This window comes from Cydia fagiglandana, chromosome 27 (assembly GCF_963556715.1).
Source record: "Cydia fagiglandana chromosome 27, ilCydFagi1.1, whole genome shotgun sequence".
Classification (NCBI taxonomy): Eukaryota; Metazoa; Arthropoda; class Insecta; order Lepidoptera; family Tortricidae; genus Cydia; species Cydia fagiglandana.
The window spans coordinates 7,606,182-7,631,179 of NC_085958.1; the positions used below are offsets into that span (position 1 = coordinate 7,606,182).

At 39.6% G+C, this 24,998-nt stretch overlaps 3 protein-coding genes across 3 annotated transcripts in view; 2 read left to right on the forward strand and 1 right to left on the reverse strand.

Moving 5' to 3' along the window:
• Positions 1-24,998, forward strand: part of LOC134677909 (probable multidrug resistance-associated protein lethal(2)03659) — a 140,982-nt gene that overhangs the window by 83,493 nt on the left and 32,491 nt on the right. The gene's annotated exons all lie outside the window — the stretch shown is intronic.
• Positions 1,353-6,689, forward strand: LOC134677884 (glucose-1-phosphatase-like). The gene has a single exon (XM_063536325.1). It carries the CDS (start codon positions 1,386-1,388, stop codon positions 2,556-2,558), a length of 1,173 nt encoding a protein of 390 aa, XP_063392395.1. The 5' UTR covers positions 1,353-1,385; the 3' UTR covers positions 2,559-6,689.
• LOC134677898 (uncharacterized) lies at positions 4,545-24,953 on the reverse strand. Its single transcript, XM_063536343.1, has 4 exons — positions 24,636-24,953; positions 18,569-18,683; positions 8,287-8,411; positions 4,545-7,285 (listed from the first exon to the last, which is right to left on the reverse strand). Exons 1-4 carry the CDS (start codon positions 24,852-24,854, stop codon positions 7,127-7,129), a joined length of 618 nt encoding a protein of 205 aa, XP_063392413.1. The 5' UTR covers positions 24,855-24,953; the 3' UTR covers positions 4,545-7,126.

Below are 24,998 nucleotides of genomic sequence, written 5' to 3' on the forward strand. Positions count from 1 at the left end.
CATGGTCAATACATATAATTTACTTCCAATTATTACCGCTATAAGTGTCGGATTTGGAACCACAAGCTTAAGCTTAACTTCTGCGAAGTTCTTTCTAATGCTAAAAAAACAAACTATACAGGGTGGCCAAAAAATAACTGCATTCCCGTTGCCAGGGAGGTTTTGGAATTATACTGAGCAACTCTTACTTTACATTTAACACAGCTAGCTTACTTTACAGTAAAGCAAAAAAAACCGGACAAGTGCGAGTTGGACTCGCGCACGAAGGGTTCCGTACCATTATGCAAAAAACCTAAAATAATCAAGTTTGTTGTATGGGAGCCCCACTTAAATATTTATTATATTTTGTTTTTAGTATTTATTGTTATAGCGGCAACAGAGATACGTCATCTGTGAAAATTTCAACTGCCTAGCTATCACGGTTCATAAGGTACAGCTTGTTGACAGACGGACAGCGGAGTCTTAGTAATAGGGTCCCATTTTTAGGGTTCCGTACCCAAAGGGTAAAACGGGACCCTATTACTAAGACTTCGCTGTCCTTCCGTCCGTCCGTCCGTCTGTCACCAGGCTGTATCTCACGAACCGTGATAGATAGACAGTTGAAATTTTCACAGATGATGTATTTCTGTTGCCGCAATAACAACAAATACTAAAAACAGAATAAAATAAAGATTTAAATGGGGCTCCCATACAACAAACGTGATTTTAGACCAAAGTTAAGCAACGTCGGGAGTGGTCAGTACTTGGATGGGTGACCGTTTTTTTTTGCATTATGGTACGGAACCCTTCGTGCGCGAGTCCGACTCGCACTTGCCCGGTTTTTTTATTTTTTACCCTTTGGGTACAGAACCCTAAAAAGAAGGGTTAGCATGTTAAGAAGTTAGTTTTATTTGTGACATCGCGTAGCGTCAAAATTAAAGACATATTCGCTAACTTGTATATATTATGTACATACGACTATAACACATATAATATACCTACTCCAAAATATCTTTAATACCTACCTACCTACTTAGTCGGTGTCAACGCTCTTTTACTTACGAAACTAGATATAAGTATGTAGGTATCTATTTCTTTTTATTGTTTTGTTTAGTAAACAATACATCACAGAAACGTGGAAAGCGAAGCGAAAATATTACTAGTCAATGACATTACTTATCGACGGTCAAATATCTTGCTATAATAAGATTCAAATCCATGCCAACTGCATTTTAAAATGCTATTCGAACCAGCATGCAAGCGGTCTATAATTACGATAAAATTTGTACAGAATTCGAGACCACCTCATTCTGGTTGGTAAGAATCCAAAGACGAGTCGAACAACTAATCGTGTTATACACGCTCAGTGTACATTGATAAGCCGCTCCGCGAACATCGATCCCATAATGATTGCGAAATTACTTTTTATCGTCACATTTATCGGAGCCGGTTTCAGTTTACAGTTAAAGCAAGTGGTTATACTATCCAGGCACAATATACGGACGCCTTTGACGACCAACTTACAGTTATTGACCCCTAAACGATGGCCTAAGTGGAACGGAGAAACGGGGTTTCTCACACCAAAAGGACGTAAACTCGAACAAGCTATGGGGAGGTATTTTGCCGACTGGATTATCGAAGAGAAGTTACTATTGGACAAGTGCTCGAGAAATCAAGTGTTTGTGTATTCTAATACGAGAGAAAGAACTATACAAACCGCAAAATCGTTCGCTGAAGGCGCTTTTGGGGAGTGCGCCGAAGTTTATTATAAAAACATGACGGGAATGGATCCAGTTTTCAATCCAGTTATAAGGAATGATTCGGAAGAGTTTAGGGAGGTCGTTTTAAGTGAAATGCAAGCGCAATTGAATAATATCGACGTAAAAGACGCGCTATTAAGGCTGAATAAAATAGTCGATGTTAAAGATTCGGAATATTGTAAAACTGAACATGTTTGCGATTTGAGTGAGGTGAAAAATAAAATAGTTTTCGAGGTAAATAAGGAACCAGATGTTGTTGGGGCGATACAGCTTGGAAATACTTTGGTGGATGCTTTCTTGATGGCGTATTACGATGGAATGAAAGAAGACGATGTAGCATGGGGACAAATACGAACAGCACAAGAATGGGAGTCATTTTTGAAGATCGTCAAAGCTTATCATAAGATCCGTTTTCAAACTAAGCTCTTGGATAAAGATGTAGCTTCGACGTTGCTTAAATATTTGGGGGATGTGTTTCAAAATGGCAGTAAAAAGTTCTATGTACTTGTAGGACATGACGCTAACATATTGTCGCTAATGTCAGCTTTGAATTTTAAAGATTATTCGTTGGATGGTCAGTTTGAGAAGACGCCTATTGGCGGGAAAGTGGTGTTTGAGAAGTGGTACGAAGAAGAGAATGATAGAGAGCTCCTGCGAGTGCGCTACGTGTATCAGTCCTCGAAGCAGATCAGAGATGGCGTTGAAGCCAGTTTACAGCACCCGCCGCTAGAGGCGCTGCTGCAAATGGAAGATTGTGCTGTTGACGAAAACGGGTACTGTCCGTGGAACGATTTTATAAGAAAATTTAACATAGTTTAGTCAATAATAGTAATTAATCAGACGGTCGGTGAAGGAGCGTTGCTTTAGTAGGCTCACAAAAGTATTAAGCAGTCTTGTCAGGTGGCAAAACAAATTGTGCGCCTTCAACGCCTGGTAATGCCCCTACTCACATACTCCGTTGGCATACTAAGGTGGACTCGGACCGATCGGACGGAGGGTCCTACTACTGCTCATCACACCACACCCTGTACTGTAGCCAAGTCCGACTCCGTTCTGGCTGATAGATCGATCGCAGCGCCGGGCCGTACTCGTCAACATAACCACCCCCCATGAATCCCATGATGAGAATCTCGTGAAATCCGAGAAGGACAAGTCCAGCTAGTAGAGTCAGCAAGAAGTTGCTAAGCGGGCGAGGTGCTGCTGACTGTACGTAGACTTGGCTCACGAGATAACCGCCATGTGATACTTGTGTCAGCGAATGGTTTCATAGCGAAGAGTCTCGACCAACATCTTGAGAGATTTCGCTAGGTGGCTGGATCAAGGGTCAGATGCAGAAGGGGGTATCTTGGACACGGCGCGTATGGTACGTCGGTTTTTCTCTCTTGAGGCCCTGAGCTTGGGCCTTGTCTCGCTGCTGGCGGCACCCTATGTTAGGTTTTTCATAATGTGTGTATAACTGTATATGCGTATTTTACTTAAGGTGCCGCGAGGCAATTTCGACTGCGGGTTAATTTCAACTAATCGAAATATCTTCCATGTTTTACTTTATTAACTAGAGTGTTATATATGTCGGTATAGCGAAAAAGATGTGTTGAGTATGACTATAGTTAATAATGTAAAACATGGAAGTTATTTCGATTAGTTGAAATTACTCCGCTGCACCTTACACATTATAAATGACCTAACTTAGGACCTATGAATACAGGATAAAAATAATATTCAGTGTGTATATCGTAAATCATTTAGTATATGGACAGTAAATGTTATGAACCTATTCTGAATACGTAATAAAGTTAAGTAGTTATCCACATGTCATTTGCATCAGTCGATATTGAATCGTTAGTATAATATTTACAGGGAAATTACTATTATCTTAAAACACGTCATTATGGATAATGATAACAGACAGAAATAGTACTTAAGATAATAATAATATTTGAGTTGACACATCATTGTTATTTTGCAGACGTTTTAGATATAAATAGATACTTATCCTACTTTAAACAATAGTTATTTACGATACAATATCATTTTTTCGGTGAAGGAAAACATCGTGAGGAATCCGGACTAATCCCAATAAGGCCTAGTTACCCCTCTGGGTTGGAAGGTCAGATGGCAGTCGCTTTCGTAAAAACTAGTGCCTACGTCAAATATTGTGATTAGTTGTCAAACAGACCCCAGGCTCCCATGAGCCGTGGCCAAAATGCCGGGATAACCCGAGGAAGAAGAAGAGTTATTTACGATACAAATGCTGAAGTAGGAATTAAAATATAAAAAAAATATCTATTCGCACGTTTATTGTACAATGTTTTACCGTCGGTCGTGTCTTAATTTTATCAGTTGCGAATTTCCTACTTTACGCACCTGTATCGTAAATAACTATTTTTAGAATAAGAACCAAGAACTTTTTGCAACAACCTGCGAAGTACTTTTTTACCACAAATTATGCTGTAGTTTCCTTAAAATTTGCAAATAGAACAAACAGGTTTGCTTTTTCTGTGTTATGTATATTTTACGACTCTGATTGATTAAATTTATTCTCAAAGTGACTTTGATACTTTTCCTTGATAATTTTAGACGACAGGTTATCTTGTAGGTGGGTGTTTCAACATATTCTTGTCACTCGTTGCCATGGTTGGTCTCCTGGGTCACTTAGTTTCTTTATATTTAAATGAACCAAACTTGATTATTTTACAGTTATAAGCTTAGCTTTCCATAATGAGACATCTACTAAGCATATTTGTAGAACATGGCATGGCAGTTCTTGTCTCCTAGCTGATGGGACAGAATAACAACAAAAAATAGTTGATCGACCCAGGTATTTAATGTATAAAAAGACAATGTATTTTTTTAATTTGGGTATATTAGATACGTTAAATGCTGTGAAATTAATATTAAAATATATAAAATATCTACTAAACAGTCATATTATTTTTATAATTCTAATACAGTAAAAAGTTCGTAGATTTAGATCATCGTCCAACTATTTAAAAGTAAGTTTTCGCTTGACAAATAGTTTTATTTTATTCTTGATGATTCTTTCTGATTTTGAACTTTATTACAAAGTGATAGGGTTCAATTTCGCATAATTTCGGACACCCTTATGCCTTATAAAAGCGTTAACACAAATAAAATCGAGTCAATATTTACAACTGGCCACCCAGTCGCAGAATCGGTACGGTGCTTGTAATATTACCTTTATGATTATTAAAAGAAGGTACAAAACCAAATGTATTAAACCAATAAGTCAAACACAAATTAACTACATAGTATTGTAGCGAATAAACTTGAAAATAGACAGATTAGCAGTCTGTATTTCACACTTGTTTCTCTAGAAATACGCCTACTTCTAATATTAAATACCGAAAAATGTGCCTAGTTGCTTCTCAATGGGTAATTGTGCTCCAACAGTTTTTGTATACACGGTGGCTAAAAAATAACTGCATTCCCGTTGCCAGGTTTTGGGATTATACTGAACAACTTTTACTATGGGACCAACCCCGAAATCACGAAAAACAAAGGAACCCTCCCATAGAAAATGGACCAGCCAAAACGTATGAACGGGCCAAATTTTTTTTCGCGATTTCGGGGTTGGTCCCATAGTAAAAGATGCTCAGTATAATCCCAAAACCTCCCTGGCAACGGGAAAGCAGTTATTTTTTAGCCAATCTGTATATGAAAATTAACTCAGAACCTCATTCAAGTGTTACAACATGATAATAAAGTGATGGTCTACTTTAAATCGCCATATCTATCAACACACCTACCACAATATAATTTAAAAATTTAATTATTTTTCAAATTTTGGAGCAAAGCAGGCACATTATACGGTATGCGAATCGTTGGTATCGTCTTGGATCGTCACATTCGTTTTTCGTCAAGTTTTTAAATTAGTCCTATTCTGCTTTCGTCACTCATTCTACATTGAAAGCCACCGACGATTGTGACGAATGTAGAATGAGTGACGAAAGCTGAATAGGACTAATTTAAGAACTTGACGAAAAACGAATGGGACGACCCAAGACGATACCGAATCGTTTAAGCCTTGTGTTTGCAAATACATCGTGTTCTAGGTTAACTACGGGCTGGCTCTATACCTATTACCTGTCCAAACAGGCATACGTTCGTAATATATAACAATACCTAATATCTCATACATATATATGTTGCTATTGAGCAATGAAAATTGTATGTAATTGGAAACACAAGGCTAAAGCGATTTGCCGATTATTACTTATTCTACAATTCGTACTTAGAAACTAACAATCTATTAGTGTTTTTTTTTATTATGTTATCGCAACATATTGTGATATAATATTACATTTTTCACCCACAAAGCGAAATTTTCGTTCCTGTGTCAGATTGGAAAGTTACAAAAAGTTTCCAAAAAGTTGGATAAGTTTTTGGAAATGCCTGAATACATCCAAGAGAAATAAAGCAAGAAAACAGTTACTCAATACACTCTGTACATCAATGTTGCCCCAGATAATAATCCCGTAGCATAACACAGACGATACGTATCCGTAATACGCTTTGCGTCTTTTGAGACAGTCGCTCATTGCGTATATCACATATAAAGCTACTACTGAGTTACCCCACATTATAATCCCGTAACGTAGTGCACACGACACCTATCCGTGATCCGTTCTTTTTTTAAGAATTATTCTCTGCGTTTCACGGATACTTACCATGTTTCTTATACAGGGTGTTTTCCAACATGGCATTTTCAATGCAGGGCTCGATTCAACTCGCTGCACTGAGCTACTTTTTTTATGGGACCAACCCAACAAAATATTGGCTTTTTATACATTTTGGCTGATCAGATGTCGATGTTTTCTATGGAAAAGCCAAGCATTTTTTCGAGATTTGGGGGTTAGTCCCATATTAAAAGCCGCTTTATTTAGCGAGTAGAATCGAGCCCTGCATTTAAAGCACCATGGTGGGAGACATACTGTAGAATTTCTAACGTGACGTTTTCAACTAAGGTTGATTTCAAATTTAAGGGTTTATAGACTTTAACTTGTACTTTAAAGCGCAACTTAAGTCGTCTTTCAATAACGTCTAACCGTCACATTCCTGACAAAATGTATGGGGTTTGACATTGACCGTCAGTTTTGTGACATTTGCTAACCGGCCTTTAAAGGTTCACAGTTACGTGAAAATGCGCTTAAACTTTATGGGAATAGCACCTTATTGACAACTGACAATAAGTATCCTTTTGGATGAAAACGTCACATTTTGTCTTTTTGTGGCACTACAGTTTAGATGGTTTTTAAAAGGTCGGCAACGCGCATGTAACACCGTAACTACGGTGACTGCTTACCATCAGGCGGGCCGTATGCTTGATTGCCACCGATGTGGTATAAAAAAAGATATTAACAGCCATATCACAGTCGATGATGATGATGCATCAGATGTTCTGGCGGTAGAGTGGGAGCGGCGAGCGGCCTCTCCCTCAGTATGGCGACCAGGTCTCTGAGCAGTTCCACTCCTTGGGCTACGGCCTCCGCTTGCTTCTCGGCCGCTAGGGCGCTGCGCATGGCCGCCTGGTGGACGAAACAGTATTTAAAAAACCTATACATTTATTTAACCCTAGGGTAGGGTTAACCCTAGCTTGGTCTATCCCTACAGCGCAATAAACGAGGTTTAGAGCACGTTTATATATCGCGGCCGTCCGATCTTTGTCGCCATTAGGTCGCTACTGGTAGGTATATACAGTATGTATCAGAACGAAAGGCAAAGAAAGAGACCCATAAATGTTTAGGTCACACTGAGCAACTTTTACTATGGGACCAACCGCGAAAACGCGGAAAAAAAATTGACTCCCATAGGAAATTTCAACATCAGACCATCAAAATGTATGAAACATCCAATTTTGTTTCCGCGTTTTCGGGGTTGGTCCCATAGTAAAAGTTGCTGTTAAAACGTTAATGGGTCTCTTTCTTTGCCTTTCGTTCTCATACATACTGTATAATGGTGACTCACCTCAGCGAGAAGTTCCTCAGTGGACAGTTTGCCTTCAGTGGCCGGGGCGGAACCCTCGGAACACATGTCGTCTGCGCCCGACTTGCGGTCTCTGATCTTTGTCGCCATTATGTCGCCACTGGTGTATAATGGTGACTCACCTCAGCGAGAAGTTCCTCAGTGGACAGTTTCCCTTCAGTGGCCGGGGCGGAACCCTCGGGACACATGTCGTCTGCGCCCGACTTGCGGTCTCTGATCTTTGTCGCCATTATGTCGCCACTGGTGTATAATGGTGACTCACCTCAGCGAGAAGTTCCTCAGTGGACAGTTTCCCTTCAGTGGCCGAGGCGGAACCCTCGGGACACATGTCGTCTGCGCCCGACTTGCGGTCACCTGATCTTTGTCGCCATTTTGTCGCCACTGGTATCTAATGGTGACTCACATCAGCGAGAAGTTCCTCAGTGGACAGTTTGCCTTCAGTGGCCGGGGCGGAACCCTCGGAACACATGTCGTCTGCGCCCGGCTTGCGGTCGCCTGATCTTTGACGCCATTATGTCACCACTGGTGTATAATGGTGACTCACCTCAGCGAGAAGTTCCTCAGTGGACAGTTTGCCTTCAGTGGCCGGGGCGGAACCCTCGGAACACATATCGTCGTCTACGCCCGGCTTGCGGTCGTCGTCGGAACTCTGTCGCCGTCCGCTTGAGGCTGACAACAAAATATATCTTTATTTACCCGACTGCCAAAGGAGAGATATTTAACCCTTTATCTGGCTAAGCGCCTTACACCATTCCACTAACCCCGCGTTAATCGGTGAAACCTGGAGTTACCATGGTTACCAGTACAATTTGCCACTAAGTTAATGGTTTAACCGTTTAACCTTGGGTTAGTGGGATGGTGCAAGTGGCCCCAAGGGATATATATTGCTCACATACGGCACTTCAAACATGTGTTCTATTTTCGATGAGTAAGACTGGCATTCGATTGTCATTTTTGAACTGTTAGGTTAACCGTTATTCTAAGTATTATTAATTAAAAAAATGTCATTTTTGTCTACAATCTTTCATCGCTAACTGTACTTTTTTTCAACAGGCAACTAATACTCATCGAGAGAATTATAACAAACCCAAATACAATAAGAGATACAGCCTGGTGACAGACAGATGGACAGACAGACGGACAGTGGAGTCTTAATAATAGGGTCAGGTTTTTACGTTTTGGGTACGGAACCCTAAAAAAGGTAGTGGTGGTCATAATCCGTCTTCTATGGCCAATGGCCGTACTTATATGAGGGCAAGGAACACTAAATATGGATAAATAATGATAATTTGACAATACTACTAATTTTGCTGTGAAAAAAGTACATTTATTTCAAATTATACATGGTTGAAACTCATTTATTATATAAAAAGTGTTATAAAATGTATACAAAACTACAATTAAGATAACTAAGGCTAAAACACCTATCAAAATTTTGCGCCGTTGGTAGGGTGCTCATCACGCAGGCAGCGTTCCCGCGCTGGATTGCTATGGCGAATCTTTGCAAATCAATATGCCAATCCAATTATACATTGTTCAATATTGTTATGAACTTGTCCCACAGGCAAAAACCGTTTACATCAACAGCACAACCATCCATTTGCAGCAGCGCCTCTAGCGGCGGGTGCAGTAAACTGGCTTCAACGCCATCTCTGATCTGCTTCGAGGACTGATACACGTAGCGCACTCGCAGGAGCTCTCTATCATTCTCTTCTTCGTACCACTTCTCAAACACCACTTTCCCGCCAATAGGCTCCTTCTCATACTGACCAATCAGAGTGTACTTTGTAAAATTTAAAGAAGACAACAGCGGACCTATATTGATGTCATGTCCCATCACAAGATAGAATTTCCTTGTACCGTTTTCAAATATACCGGTCATATATTCAAGTAATTCTGAAGATATATCTTTGTCGGAGGGCTTAGTTCTGAAGCACACATCTTTGTAATCTTCTGATACTGCAGTTAATTTCTTCCATTGCTCTGTTGTTCGTATTTCGCCCCAAGCTACATCGTCTAAAGTTTTCCCGTCATAATATTCCATCAAAAAGTAATCCACAAAAAGATATCCGTAGACTAAAGCACCAGTGGTAGTCGGTACCTCATCTATCACTAGACTAATTCCATCTACTAATGTACTCAAATCACAAATACTGTAATATGCGCAAAGTGTAGAATTTCCAAGATCAACAATTTCATTTAATTCTATTAAAGCATCTGTCAAGTTGTAGCTATTCAATTTGATTTCCATGGCACTTGTAACTGCTTCTATAAACTCCTCCGCATCGTTTCTTAGTATTACTTTAAAAACCGGGTCCTCATCTGTGATATTCTTATAATAAACATCTACACCGAAACCTGCACCTTCAACGAAAGCTCTCGCAGTTTCTATGGTCCTTTCCATGTTGTTTGCGTATACAAAAACGTCATTTTCGAATGAATTAATCTTTAATAACTTCTCTTCGATCAACCAATCAGAAAAATACTTCCCCATAGATTTTTCCAGTACGCTTCCTTTTTCCGTCAAATAACCAGCTTCTTCGGTAAATGTGGGCCAAGTTTTTGGCGAAAATAGTTCCATGCTAGTGTATGTCGGAGTCCGAATATTATGTCTGGATAAAACGATCACTTGTTGCAATTTAAGACCATGGCTGGTAACAGTGCTAAGCAACGGTATAATATATAACAATTTAAAATACATGTTGATATTGAGCAGTTTGACTTACGAATGTACTGAGTCCAAGCGATTTGGCTCATGGACTGACTGAGTCGTATTAATGTTTCAGTTTTTATAATTATTTTCGTACAAATGTGATAAATATATTAGAAATGTTTCTCATAGATAAGATGTGTAAAGTCTAAGTAAAAAACCGGGCAAGTGCGAGTCGGACTCGCGCACGAAGAGTTCCGTAACATAATGCAAAAAAAAAACAAAAAAAAAGCAAAAAAAAACGGTCACCCATCCAAGTACTGACCACTCCCGACGTTGCTTAACTTTGGTCAAAAATCACGTTTGTTGTATGGGAGCCCCATTTAAATCTTTATTTTATTCTGTTTTTAGTATTTGTTGTTATAGCGGCAACAGAAATACATCATCTGTGAAAATTTCAACTGTCTAGCTATCACGGTTCGTGAGATACAGCCTGGTGACAGACGGACGGACGGACGGACGGACAGCGAAGTCTTAGTAATAGGGTCCCGTTTTACCCTTTGGGTACGGAACCCTAAAAAAACGGGCAAGTGCGAGTCTGACTCGCGCACGAAGGGTTCCGTACCATAAAGCAAAAAAAAAAACAAAAAAAGCAAAAAAAACGGTCACCCATCCAAGTACTGACCCCTCCCGCCGTTGCTTAACTTTGGTCAAAAATCACGTTTGTTGTATGGGAGCCCCATTTAAATCTTTATTTTATTCTGTTTTTAGTATTTGTTGTTATAGCGGCAACAGAAATACATCATCTGTGAAAATTTCAACTGTCTAGCTATCACGGTTCGTGAGATACAGCCTGGTGACAGACGGACGGACGGACGGACGGACGGACGGACGGACGGACAGCGAAGTCTTAGTAATAGGGTCCCGTTTAACCCTTTGGGTACGGAACCCTAAAAAATGGTTCAGTGACACTCAGTGACTTTAACCGGTTATTGAATTACAACTCCTATGGAAATTCCTATAGCAAAAACAAGTGTTTAACTTGTAGCAACAGTGAAAGTTTTCACTACACATTTGACGTTTCTTTGTTACCGCTATTGCTATAGGGCGGCGGTCGGCAACCTTTTAGCAGCCAAGGGCCACATAGTAGTTAACGAAGTTGACGCGGGCCGAACTTTGGTAATATTTGTGACTTAGACGTTTGTCAATATTACATACAAAATAGCCAGGGAGGCTCGCGGGTCGCAAGGGAGAGGTCCGCGGGCCGCATGCGGCCCGTGGCGTGGGCCGCTTGTTGCCGACCGCTGCTATAGGGTATTTGGTACTAGTCAAATCAGTTTCTTTTTTCGAACTGTCAAAATGATTTTGCTACTATGGTATTTATATGAAACACTAGCATGTGTCGTCACGATCAAATACCTACTCTTTATACTTTTATACGGGTTTTAAAATATAAATTGTGTCTAAAAATAACTGCTGTCTACGTTTCTCTATTAATCTTCTGGCGCTTTATTTCATGCATGGCATGGTGTAAAATAATTCATTATAAATACAATCAAATACCCGATTATCCAGTTCAAAATTTGAGGGCTACTAATTCTACTAATGGTACTAAATTAGTAGTTCGCCCCGAACTGAGAACTCGCGGTTAACCAAAAACCGGGCAAGTGCGAGTCGGACTCGCGCACGAAGGGTTCCGTATCATAAAGCAAAAAAAAAAACGGAAAAAAATGCAAAAAGAAAACGGTCACCCATCCAAGTACTGACCACGCCCGACATTGCTTAACTTTGGTCAAAAATCACGTTTGCTGTATGGGAGCCCCACTTAAATCTTTATTTTATTCTGTTTTTAGTATTTGTTGTTATAGCGGCAACAGAAATACATCATCTGTGAAAATGTCAACTGTCTAGCTATCACGGTTCGTGAGATACAGCCTGGTGACAGACAGACGGACGGACGGACAGCGAAGTCTTAGTAATAGGGTCCCGTTTTACCCTTTGGGTACGGAACCCTAAAAATTATATAGAGCGATTGACTTTGTTTATTGTTGCACCTACTTAAAAGTTATTTACTCTGAGCCTATGTACATAGGTACTAATAGTGCGACATAAAATAGTAGAAAATAAATGAGGGCACCACTTTCTACGTAACTGTCACATTTTAGACGAAAAATGCATGGCAACAATTTAGTATGGACATTTTTGAGTTCCATTTTATTATTATATTTAATTTCTACTATTTTGGGGCATTCCATGAAATTGTCTACCGTTTGTCCCGTACAAACGCGAATTTTCTGAAGATTTACAGGTATAAGAGTTTCTTTTTTATGACAAATAGTCAAAAATATGCACAGACAAATAATCGATTGCTTTAAATGCCAAAAAAAAGTCGCAACACAGGAAATAAAATGCGTTTGTACGGGACAGCCCGTGGAATGCTCCTTTTATACTAATTTCTACTATAGGCGGCAATGGATCAAAATCACGTGGATTTATTGCAAGGTCTGTGGAGCCCTAGCTTAACTAATAGATTTAAGCAAAGAGTTTAATATAATTAATATACATATAGGACAAAAAGAGCCCTCTCGTGGAACTTATTTGCATCCATTTTGAAGCGCCATCTGTAATTCTTAACCAGAAATATCAACGTCAATATCAGGGAGGAGGGGCATAAATACCATCTATGGCGAACGTAAAAAACTTCGACTTTGAAAAAAGGCTTCAGGGTATTTATTACTACACGAAAACAGATTTGGTACTTTTAACTTGACTGTTGATGTAACTTTTACTTTAACGTTAACTTGAATGTTGATTTGGTACTTTTAACTTGACTGTGGTTCTAACAGCGCCCTCTGGCTATCATTTAGGTGTAATAGTATATTTGTAGTTATTTACATATATAAAGCATATACAATAATTGTTATTATTTATATTTATTTATAATATTGTTATTTATTATATAGTTTATTTACATACCTGCACTAGTGTATTATGTCACATGATGTATCATTTTATTCAGCTTGCGACTTGTCCTCTTCTTTCTATTCTCTCAATGACTCGACGTTGACTGAGCCGGAAACCCTTGGTGACCTTATCACGCGTGAATTCCAAAATTCGAATAAACTTCTTAACCTTTGTCATTTAAATGCCCAGAGCATTCCTAGCCACCATAACGACCTCCTTGATACCTTTTCCAGTTGCTGTGCCCATGCAATTCTGATCTCAGAAACTTGGCTAAAACCGAATCTTCCATCTACTTCATATGGGCTCCCTGGGTACATTCTTCTGCGCAACGACCGCACGGGCAAAGGCGGAGGCGGTGTTGCCATGTACTTGCGCAGTGATGTCCCCTTCAATATTTTATCGTCGTCTCCTTCTCAATTTTCTAACTCCATGGAGCACTTGGTCGTCGAAGTAAATATTAAGGGGGCAAAGGTTGTTCTGGGGGTAGTTTATTGTCCACCTACAGTAGATTATTTTTTATCACTAGAACTACTGCTCGCGTCTTTCATAACATTGGGCACACATCACATAATCATGGGCGATTTTAACACCGATCTCTTGAAAAATAATACCCGTTCTCGCAAGCTATTATCCATCATCGAATCTGCGGCCCTTAATGTGTTGCCTTTAAATCCGACTCATTACAATCCTGACACTTCGGACTCTTGGCTAGATCTCATCTTGACCTCCTCGAGTGACCACGTGGGTAAAGTAGGTCAGTTTGCGGCTCCAGGGTTCTCACGCCATGATCTTGTCTATCTATGTTACAAGGTTCGACCTCCTAAGATGCAATCAGTCTCAATTAAACTGCGTAGTTTTGCTAGGCTCGATGCTGACGCACTAAAACGTGATGCCTGCGCGATAGACTGGACACCAACACTTATAGCACCGACGGTTGACGAGGCGGTTGACTCACTAAACGCGGCGGTATTAAAATTATTTGACACTCATGCGCCCGTCCGTAACGTCAAACTGAAGCGGCCGCCCGCTGCTTGGATTACTCGATCGGTCCGAATTGCAATGACTAGACGCGATCGAGCATTCACTAAGTTTAAAAAGCATAGGTGTGATGACAATTGGACCGCTTATAAAACTGCAAGGAATCGATGCAACATGATAGCGCGAGCTGCGAAAAGGAAATATATTCACGATAATGTCATTGTTTCTTCGCCTGCTGACACATGGAAGTTTCTAAAATCTATTGGTGTGGGTAGCTCTCAGTGTAGTTCTAATTCTTTACCATTCCCTTTAAACGATTTTAATAATCATTTTTCTAAAACTTCTTCCTTAGACCCCACTACAAAGTCTCTTAGTTTATCTTTCATCAGTACTCTGCCATCTCCTTCTATAACTACATTCTCTTTCACCCCGGCTACTGACGACGAGATACGTAAGGTGCTATTGTCGGTAAAGTCGAATGCGATCGGACATGACGAGATAAGTAGGTTAATGATAATAAATATCTTAGAAAACATTGTACCAATCATCACTTACATTGTAAATTTTTCATTGTCCTCGGGTATTTTCCCTTCTGCGTGGCGTAGTGCCTTCGTTATTCCTCTCCCGAAAACCCCTAATCCCACTCTACTTAAAGAATTCCGCCCAATTTCTATCCTTCCGTTCCTATCAAAGGTCCTCGAGGCTGTTGTCCATAAACAATTGTCTGCCCACATCTTTTCCAACCATCTCCTCTCACCGCTACAGTCAGGTTTCCGCCCAGGTCACAGTACCACCACTGCGCTGCTAAAGGTCGTTGAAGATGTAAGGCTTGGCATTGAATCTTCACTAGTTACTGTCTTGGTCCTAATTGACTTCTCGAACGCATTCAACGCAGTAAATCACGATCTCCTCCTCGCTACACTTAATCACCTAAATATCTCGTCGTCAGTGGAAGAGTGGTTTGCATCCTACCTACAGGGACGCCGCCAGGCCGTCCGAGCTGATCAGTCGCTTTCCGACTGGTGCGACCTAACTTCGGGCGTTCCTCAGGGTGGTATACTTTCTCCCTTGCTTTTTTCCGTTTTTATTAACTTGATTACAACCAAAATTAAGTGCTCCTACCATTTATATGCTGATGACCTACAACTTTACACCCAATCGAGGCTTGAGGACGTGGATGAGGCTATCTCGAGATTGAATGATGACCTCAATCGCATCTCATCTTGGTCCAAAGACTTCGGAATTGCTGTGAATCCCTCCAAGTGTCAGGCTATCATTATCGGGAATCCGCGTCTGGTATTAAATAAGGACTTCACGTATGTTGCACCGATTCTCTTCGAAAATATTGTCATCCCTTTTTCCACCAAAGTTAAAAACTTAGGATTGCTGTTTGACTGTGGCCTGACCTGGGAACCCCAAGTGTCCGATGTGTGTCGAAGAGTTACGTATACCTTGCGCTCGCTATATAGGTTTAAACATTTTCTACCGATTTCTACCAAAACTCTCCTTATTCAAGCACTGGTGTTACCTGTCATTGATTATTGTGATGTGTGCTGCACTAATGTGACGCAAGAATTACTGGACAAGCTCGACCGACTACAGAACAACTGTATTCGGTTCATTTATGGCCTCCGGAAATATGACCACGTATCCGCCTTTCGCCATAAACTCAACTGGCTTCGTATTCGTGAGCGCAGAAGTCTCAAAAGTTTATGCACCCTGTTCTCCATTCTATTTGACCCAGTGGCGCCAGATTACTTGAGATCTGAATTTAAATTTGTAACTGCCCGACCCGGATGCGAACTTCGCACTGCTCGTAAACTTGTTTTAGCTGTCCCGCATCACCGTTCTAGTGCTATGTCCAAATCATTCACCGTGCAAGCCATCCGTCTCTGGAATGATTTGCCTCTCAGCATACGACAAGCCGATACTAAGTTAACGTTCAAGCGCAAGCTGCGCAAGTATCTTTTTGAAAAGTCTCATAATTAAATCACAGTAAATTAGGAGCAGGTATATATATGTATATATATATGATATATAATATATATATATATATATTATATATCATTATTGTATACATATACGTATATATCGTTGTTGTATATATATTTATTTTATCTTCGTATTACATTTATATTTGTACCTATTAATTTTAAGCATCAAGTTTTAGTGTTTTTACATACCCCGCACCAACTATGCTTCTCTGTTTGGCCTAAAGGTTGACTGGTAGAGAATGCCGTGTAGCATTAAGTCCGCCTTTTGTCACTGTATATTTTTTACTGTGCAATAAAGTTTAAATAAAAATAATAATAAATGTAAATAAGGTACCTATCATACACGGCTGGAATAACATACTATTGACCACGAAACAAAATTACACGCATCAGGTTGTGAATCTATCTATTTTTTCTTAATTTTCTGGTAATAAAGTTCTCAGCAACTATATAAACTTTGTTTCATTTAACATTGTAAAACCGTAAGTATTTTTATTTATCTAAATTATGTCGTAGTACAGACAATAAATACGGTGTTTTAATATTTTGAGTTTTATTTGACTAAGTTGTTTTTTGTGACAATCGCCTCCATGGCAACGATGGATATAATATACTTGGTCAAGCAGATCTTGTGAATAGAAAAAGGCGAAAAAATTGAAAAATTTAGGCGCGAAGGGATAGCATCTAATAGAAAATTTGAATATCGCGCCTTTTTCTACTGACAAGATTTGCTTGACCATCTATAAATAATCTGTTCTATCAGATGTTTTTTGTTTCATGCCCTGGATACAAGACTTTTAAGACGTTTTGACGAAATAAAGTGAAGCCATATAAAAAAAAGTATAGCGTTAAGTAATATAGATGGCGCTATTTTTTTCGAATAAAGGGCTTTATATACGACTATCCCTCCCCTGGATTTAAGTCACCATAGAAATTAAAATAAACTGTATCTGTGCTAAGCCGAAATATTTCCTGTCAAATGTCAAATACCTGTTATGTTTATTTAATTTTATTTTTATCTTGCTAATTATTTCAAAATGGTAAATTTAGAAACTATATTATAAAAGTGTAGACCGAGCACTTTCATTTGATACTAAACTCGACCATGTTTTTGCAAATAAATTGACCAGAATAGCAAGACCTCTCACAAACAGCTTTTTGGCCTTCTAAGCTCTTCTATCTCAATAATCCCTTGATCGAGCCTGCTCATAATTTAATGACTAAAATATAATGCTCTCGACCACACGTTTACCCAATTTCATTTAAATTAGGACAAATTTTCTTAAGTTCTTGAGTATCAAACTATCCTCTGACAGTTCAGCTTAAAAACATCGAAATGCCAGGACGTGCCGCGAGCCGGCCGCGTGTCCCAAGTCGAATGTAAGAACTTCGCTTCGCTTCGCTCGCTCGTTCGATAAATATGTAGTAGAATTTAAAAAATAAAAACTATTTACTTTTGTTTTAAATGTACTTTTTCACCTGTCTGCATTAAGTAGGATTTTGTATGATAAATGAGTTTGAATAAATAAGTCTCATGTGTAAATAAACATGTGTGTACAGTAAAACCCACATAAGATTCTACTTAAAATTAATCACACAAAAACAATACAAACATTATATATAGGCGAGTAATTTATTATGTTTTTGATAGTGTAGCAGAAATTTAGCCGCTCCGGGTCTTTTTGTGGGCCTAGCCCCAGAATAAATAATAGTACTAGGTACAGAACTTACAGAAGACTCACTCTCTAACAAAACGCGTTTGTTACGATCAGCACAGATATGGCGGCTAGGTGGCGACAGCGCCACTCGCGGCTTATGGCTTTCCCCAAAATTGGGGTGGAACGGATGTACTTTTAGCTACCTGTAGCAAAGCGACGAAATCGCGGAGTGAACCACACCTGGCCTAGTCAAGAATCTTGGCTCAAGATAACAATCATTTGCAAAGAAATGAAACGACGATCGCAGAAGGATGGACCGTTGGGTCTCTACATAAGACTATGAATCCTCTAGACCGAGTTTAGAGCAATTATTTCATGCAACCATGATGCCAAATATGCAGGGGTGCGCGGGACGAGGTGAGCAAAGTCCCGTGCCGTGATTGGTCCGTTCAAAGACACGGACGTCACACAAAGACATTTTCGACTCGAACATGGAGTAAAATTATATATTGCGTCAGTTTACCGTTCAGTGCCTGAACTGATGCAATGACCCTATAATAATTAGTCTATTTTGGTACTTACACGCTGCGCTGCTCCCGAGCAGCCTTTCCAAGCGCTCCTCAACACTGGACAGGTCTCCTAGGGCTCCGCCGGCCGCCGTCTTCTTGCGGGCCTTGTATTTGATGTCTGCCCAGTACTGAGAAGGGAAATAAGTGAAATCCAATGGCCTCACTCTTTAGAGTAAAATTTTATTTTCACCACACCAGCTCGGAAAGGCTTACTTTGCGCTTCAAAAACCGATAACAAATTTACGTTTTATTCACATGTGAGGCAAAGTAATCAAATGCCAATTTTGAGTTGTTTTCATATGTTTGCTGGTTGAATTGACTTTTAAATGATGATTTTGAATGATAAATATTTAATGACATTCATTTGGATTCAATTTAGTTTGTTTTTGTTTGATATCTTACAGTTAATATTTTCTTCGGGTTGGTGTGGTGAAAAATTTTGTGTTTCACTCAGGGGCAAATTTTGTTTAACCCTCGTGCTTTTGAAACCCTCGCAACGCTCAAGATTCCATTTTCGAATCTTTCGCTTGCTCGGGTATCAATATTAGCATGAGCGGTTAAACAACAACTTTGACTATAAATAATCTTAGAGCTGCCTGGATTTCACACCAACTAAAAATCATACAAACAAGGATGCGCATCCAGGCTACATTTGTTAAAAAATAATTTGGCCAAGTCCGAGATAGCTCGAGGCATTTAGTGTTCCGTACGGCTACCATCAGTTTGGCATTGACATAAACGATATCGTGAACGTAATTTACTTCCTATAGGTATATCTCTTTCGCACTAATATGTCAGTACGAGCGAGATGCATAGAAAGTAAATTACGTTCACGCCCACGGTAGCGTTTATGTCAATGCCAAACTGATGGTAGCCGTACCGCTCGCATCGTTACATTTTACAGAGGTTGTTTGCCTGTTTTTAGGATACCGTATTCAACTACACACACAGAATAGACCGGGAGATAGTGACACATTTTACTGGATCATTTGTACCAGTATGGCGGTTCGTCAGGGGTCTAAGTACGTAATGAAGGAAAGAAAAATGATGATCATAGCGCTGGTACCGGCGGCCCAATCGCGTGGGCGTTAATCGAACGTGTCGGATAAAATACGAGTGTCAAACGATTTGTTCCACAAAAATCCTCGTATTTTCCGATAGTCCATAAAAAAGAAGTAGGCGGTAGCATAATGCCATACTTCTCCGGTGTGACTTACAGCCCGCCATACTGAGGCGAACACATCAATTTCAAAAAACAATTCAACCATTTGTGCCAAGCTAATTTTTGCACAGGTGATCATCGTCGAGCAGCCATTCATGGACATCACCATGCCATACTCTTCGGACGGTTCCAAATGGCCGCCATACCGCCGCAAGGGAGTTATTTTTTTTTTTGTTTTGCTAAACGATTTGTACCAGTATTGCATTTAAATTTTTGGAAAGTATTTGATAAAATGTGACCGTTATTATAATTGCCATACTTATAGTAGGGGGAAAAAGTGCTGCCATACTTGAAAAACTTATTTAATCGACACGTTTCAAAAATACGACTATATACGTAATAGTAGATTGTTAACCAACGGTTGAAAGGCACCCATTTCTGTCGAGGTAGTTTGGCGCTCGAACGCAGTGAGAGCGCCAATAGTCCGAGTCAGAAATGGTGCCTTTCACCCGAGTTAAACACTCTACTTTTCATATCGAATGCGAGGAAACCAAATAAGACAAGGCAATTTCGCAAAATCAGTAATGGAAGTACCTAATAGATCTACGGCCATGATTTATTTTCCTTAGGACTTACTTGCAATCGGAGACTTTACATGTGTGAAGATTAATAACCCGTAGCGAAAATCATTTAGATTGCAATATTTACGAAAACACACATTTTTTAACAAACTGCAGTAATTTTAAAATGATTTGTTCATTATAGTATGAAAATCAGCGGGATTGCCTCTTACTTTTTAATTTTATACTTTTTCGTTCTAAAAGCCGCAACAGACTACCGGACCGCACCGCGACCTTGGTGCGCCGCACCATGTTATAACATAAATAAAGTATTTTAAATACTACATAACATAAGTAATTTTTATCTTGTATTTTATTTTATTTTCATGGATATAGTGCTAAATAACTTTAAAAATCAATTTAATATCGTACAAACGTTTAACTGTGGCTGTATAAGACTGCCTTTGCTCATTTATGCAAGTGTAAGGTTTAAAAAAATATTTTTGGTGTATTCCTTTTGGTTCCTGCCTTATGAAATCGAGTAAATAGAATTCAACGAAAGAAATCAAGAATAATTTGTTTTTAACAATTCACTTACATCATTTTTTATAAAAAAAGGATCACCGTGGGATTAGTAAAATTAAACAATTACCAATTGTTCCAGGCGAGGAAATAAAAGACACTATTATTCCATTTTGTTTCTATCCAGTTGTTCGTGGGACGGGGACGCAGAGGAGTACACCACTTTTCTGCACTAGAGCATAAACGTATCACTTTCTGCGCACCTTTTAGAACAACAACGACCCACTTTCAGAGCATGAGATATGAAAAATATTTTTTTACAGCATGGCATCATCATATTCTGTTTGTTTGGATACAATTATACCTAAAAAAAAATATTCCAGATTATAACTACGGGGCGGACGACTGTGAGACTTAAGCCAAGACTTAAAACAAACAAAAAAATTTTGACGATTTGTACCAGTATGGCATTTGGATTTTTGGAAATTATATGATGCAATGTGACCATTATTATATTTGCCATACTTCTAATAGGGGGAAAAAGGGGCACCATACTTGAAATAAAAAAATATATTGTACACATTTGCCACCTCCTACAGGTATGGCATTATGAGATTTCCATTTATGATCACACAGAAAGTCTTGAAAAATAATTTCAAGATGGTACAAATCGTTTAGAAATTTAAAAAAATGTACTCCCTTGCGGCGGTATGGCGGCCATTTGGAACCATCCAAAAAGTATGGCATGGTGATGTCCATGAATGGCTGCTCGACGATGATCACCTGTGCAAAAATTAGCTTGGTACAAATGATTGAATTCTTTTTTTTAAATTAATGTGTTCGCCTCAGTATGGCGGGCTGTAAGTCACACCGGAGAAGTATGGCATTACGCTACCGCCTACTTCTTTTTTATGGACTATCGGAAAATACGAGGATTTTTGTGGAACAAATCGTTCGACACTCGTATTTTATCCGACACGTTCGACTAACGCCCACGCGATTGGGCCGCCGGTACCAGCGCTATGACCATCATTTTTATTTCGTTCATTACGTACTTAGACCCCTGACGAACCGCCATACTGGTACAAATGACCCAGTAAAATGTGTCACTATCTCCCGGTCTAGAACAATAGTACAAAGTGTCTAAGTGCGAAGGCCGAAGGCCGAGCTTTAGCAAAATGTAATCGCTTTAGCACAGAGCAATAGTACAAGTGTCTAAATGTGAAGGCCAAAGGCCGACCTCCGCGTAGCCCGAAGGCCCGAAGCGTCCAGGATGTCAGTGCTTTAACACAGAAAAATAGTACAAGTGTCTAAATGCGAAAGCCGAAGGCCGAGCTCCGCGTGGGGCCGAAGGCCCGAAGCGTCCAGGATGTTAGTACTTAAACACAGAACAATAGTATAAGTATCTAAATGCGAAGGCCGAAGGCCGAGCTCCGCGTAGGGCCGAAGGCCCGAAGCGTCCAGGCTGTCAGTTCTGTGTTTAACCACTGACATCCTGCAGGCGTCGGGCCTTCGGCCCTACGCGGAGCTCGGCCTCCGGCCTTCGCATTTAGACACTTGTATTAATTACCTGTGTTTAGAACTGACCTCCTCGATGCTTCGGGCTTTCGGCCCAATGCGACTTCAGCCTTTGGATCTTGCGACTTAGACACTTGTACTTAAAAATACTTGGAAAAGTTACGGGAGGCGCGCGTCTGTCGGACGCTTCGGATCTTCGAATCGCTCCTTCGGCCTTTGCATTTAGTTAGATTCTTGTACTATTGCTTTGTGTTTGAATACCGAAGTCGAGCATCTCGCGAATGCTTGATGTATTATAATAATTTAGAGTAAGGCCAAGCGCGCACCACTTTTTTTTGTCCTGCGATAATTTTGTCGCAGAAATGCAACGTATGTGTTTATATGTTAGTGCGCGCATATGAGACAAAAAATCGCAGCGATTTTTAAATTGTGATTTGTCACATTTTTCCGCGATTGTTCGCGACGCGATTGTCGCAAAGTGAATTGCAGCATGCGGAGTTGTATGGCCCCGCGCGCACTATGATAATAAAATCGCACCCCGGCCGGACCTCAGTTGGCATTTCGCTCTCCAAACCCCAACATCTCGGCACCTGCATCTCCAATGGAGTCTCAAAATGAGACGCTAGATGTTGACCATTTAATTATGGAAATAGACGGGGATCACCTTTGTGTTATAAATGCTCAAAGTCATACAGCAATCGCATATTAAAGACACGTTTCATGACAAGCGACTGGTCGACTTTTTCATTTTCATCGCAGTGCGCGCAGTGAATTTTCTGCGATATATTACAGCGCGATTCTAAAATCGTGTCGCAAAAATTAATATCGTGGTGCGCGCTTGGCCTATAATACCTTAAAATGTATACTCCTTCAATTTGAATTTAGAACTCATTATTATTTTTTATTTGATTTTGTTTCTAGTTCTATGCCATATATATAGACTTTAATATTATTTAGAACTGCTAAAAAACAAGATCGGCTTACTTTAAATATTTCGTAAATTTTACCTTTGTTTCTAAAAACTGTGATATTTAACTGTCATATACTATTAATGTCTTCCAAAATTATTTTCTCGTAACAGGACTGAGGGGCTACCGCGTAAACCGAAATTCGCAATTTGCGGGGATCTTTCTCTTTTACTCCAATGAAAGCGTAATTAGAGTGACAGAGAAAAATGCTCGCAATTTGCGAACCTCTATTTCGCGGTTATAGCCCTGAATCTTGTTGCTCACCGATCCGTTCAAAAATATACATAAGTACTGAATATAATTAATAGATATTATAATTATACAATTAATACAGAAATGTAATGGTACTTAATGAAAAGGAATATTGTGTATATTGTTTCGACGAATCAGATACTCTCAATAAAATCTATACATGAGGCCAAAGCTGTTCATAAATATTAAATGACTTTATTATCTCTATACGCCTTACTAACTCTATGTGTCCTATTGTGGAAAAAAAAAACACAACGACAGTCAAGAACGGAATTCTTAATTTGAATTTTTTATATTTTTGAGATGCCTAGTCCATTGCTTGGAAAGCCCGTTCGAAATTGAAACTTATTTGCAATATAATAAGGTCGTATTTTGTAGATCTCTCTCATACTTATAGTAGGCTATTGAGATAAAATTAAATATCCCACAAAAATAAGCAAGCAGAATTAAACTTTGTGTCAAAGACATAAGTCATAAATTTCAATGTCAAAGTTTTAACTAAGGATGTTTCTCGCCTAATATGAATTGACCAGTGTAAGCATCAGTTAGCTAGCCCTAAGCAACCAAAGGTCAAGCTGCAGTTGAAAAACTAATAAAGATAAAGTTAAGCTGATAATTTTCCCGCCGTCTCCATGCTTCTTTAAGTTGGGTATTGACTGGTCAGCTGCCTGTTAGCTATAGTTTTCGCGAAAATCGCCAGGACAGAGGTGAAATTTTTTGTATGAAAACTTGCAACTTTAAATGCATTTTTTGACGAAACTATTGCAGTCTAAAATGAAGTCAAAATCAGTCCATCGACTCAATTTTTTGCAAGCTTTCTAATGGTACCCCACACGATTCTTACAAATGAAAAAAGTTTCAGCCTACCCCTCTCAACCCCCTAAATTTCCCCCTTTAATAAGAAATAAGCAGTTTTGACTTATTCACAATATGAGTGGTGGTAATTGCTATAACTGTTCCAAATTTTAGGTATCTATGTCAAACGGTCTCTGAGAAAAACGTATTTAACTGATTTGCAAGACCGAAGTGATCCCATAAGTGTTCCGTAAACAAAGTTTTGTACGGAACACTAAAAATCAAAACACTTTAAAAACTTACACGACACCACTTGTCCGGTGATTTTCTCGCTCCACCACAATCCTGGGCAACGGCGTTCAGACGTTCAGCCAACAGACGCCAAAGCTTGCACGAACTAAGTCTGGAATAGACCGACTGCTTACTCGCTGCAAAGTCGGGGTGCTCTTCCATAAAAGAAAGTAGGAGTTCAAGTTGCTCGCTGCTAACCCGACTGCGGGTCAGGGCCGCGCCTTGGCTCATTTCCCATGTGGTTTAGACGTTTAAATTGTGCATTGTTTTACTATTTCTGTAGCCGACAAGCTGCAAACGCTTCCCGAAAAGCTTCGCTTTTTGTTTGACATTGACATTTACAGTGTTGCCAGGGCTCTGGAGTCCTAAGTTACG

Excerpts from the sequence above, each read along its gene's own strand:
- LOC134677884 (XM_063536325.1), top strand. The coding sequence starts at position 1,386 with ATGATTGCGAAATTACTTTTTATCGTCACATTTATCGGAGCCGGTTTC.
- LOC134677898 (XM_063536343.1), bottom strand. The coding sequence starts at position 24,854 with ATGAGCCAAGGCGCGGCCCTGACCCGCAGTCGGGTTAGCAGCGAGCAA. Across the intron at positions 18,684-24,635 it reads CACCGGACAAGTGGTGTCGT|TACTGGGCAGACATCAAATA; the intron begins GTAAGTTTTTAA and ends TTCCCTTCTCAG. Across the intron at positions 7,286-8,286 it reads CTGAGGAACTTCTCGCTGAG|GCGGCCATGCGCAGCGCCCT; the intron begins GTGAGTCACCAT and ends TTCGTCCACCAG.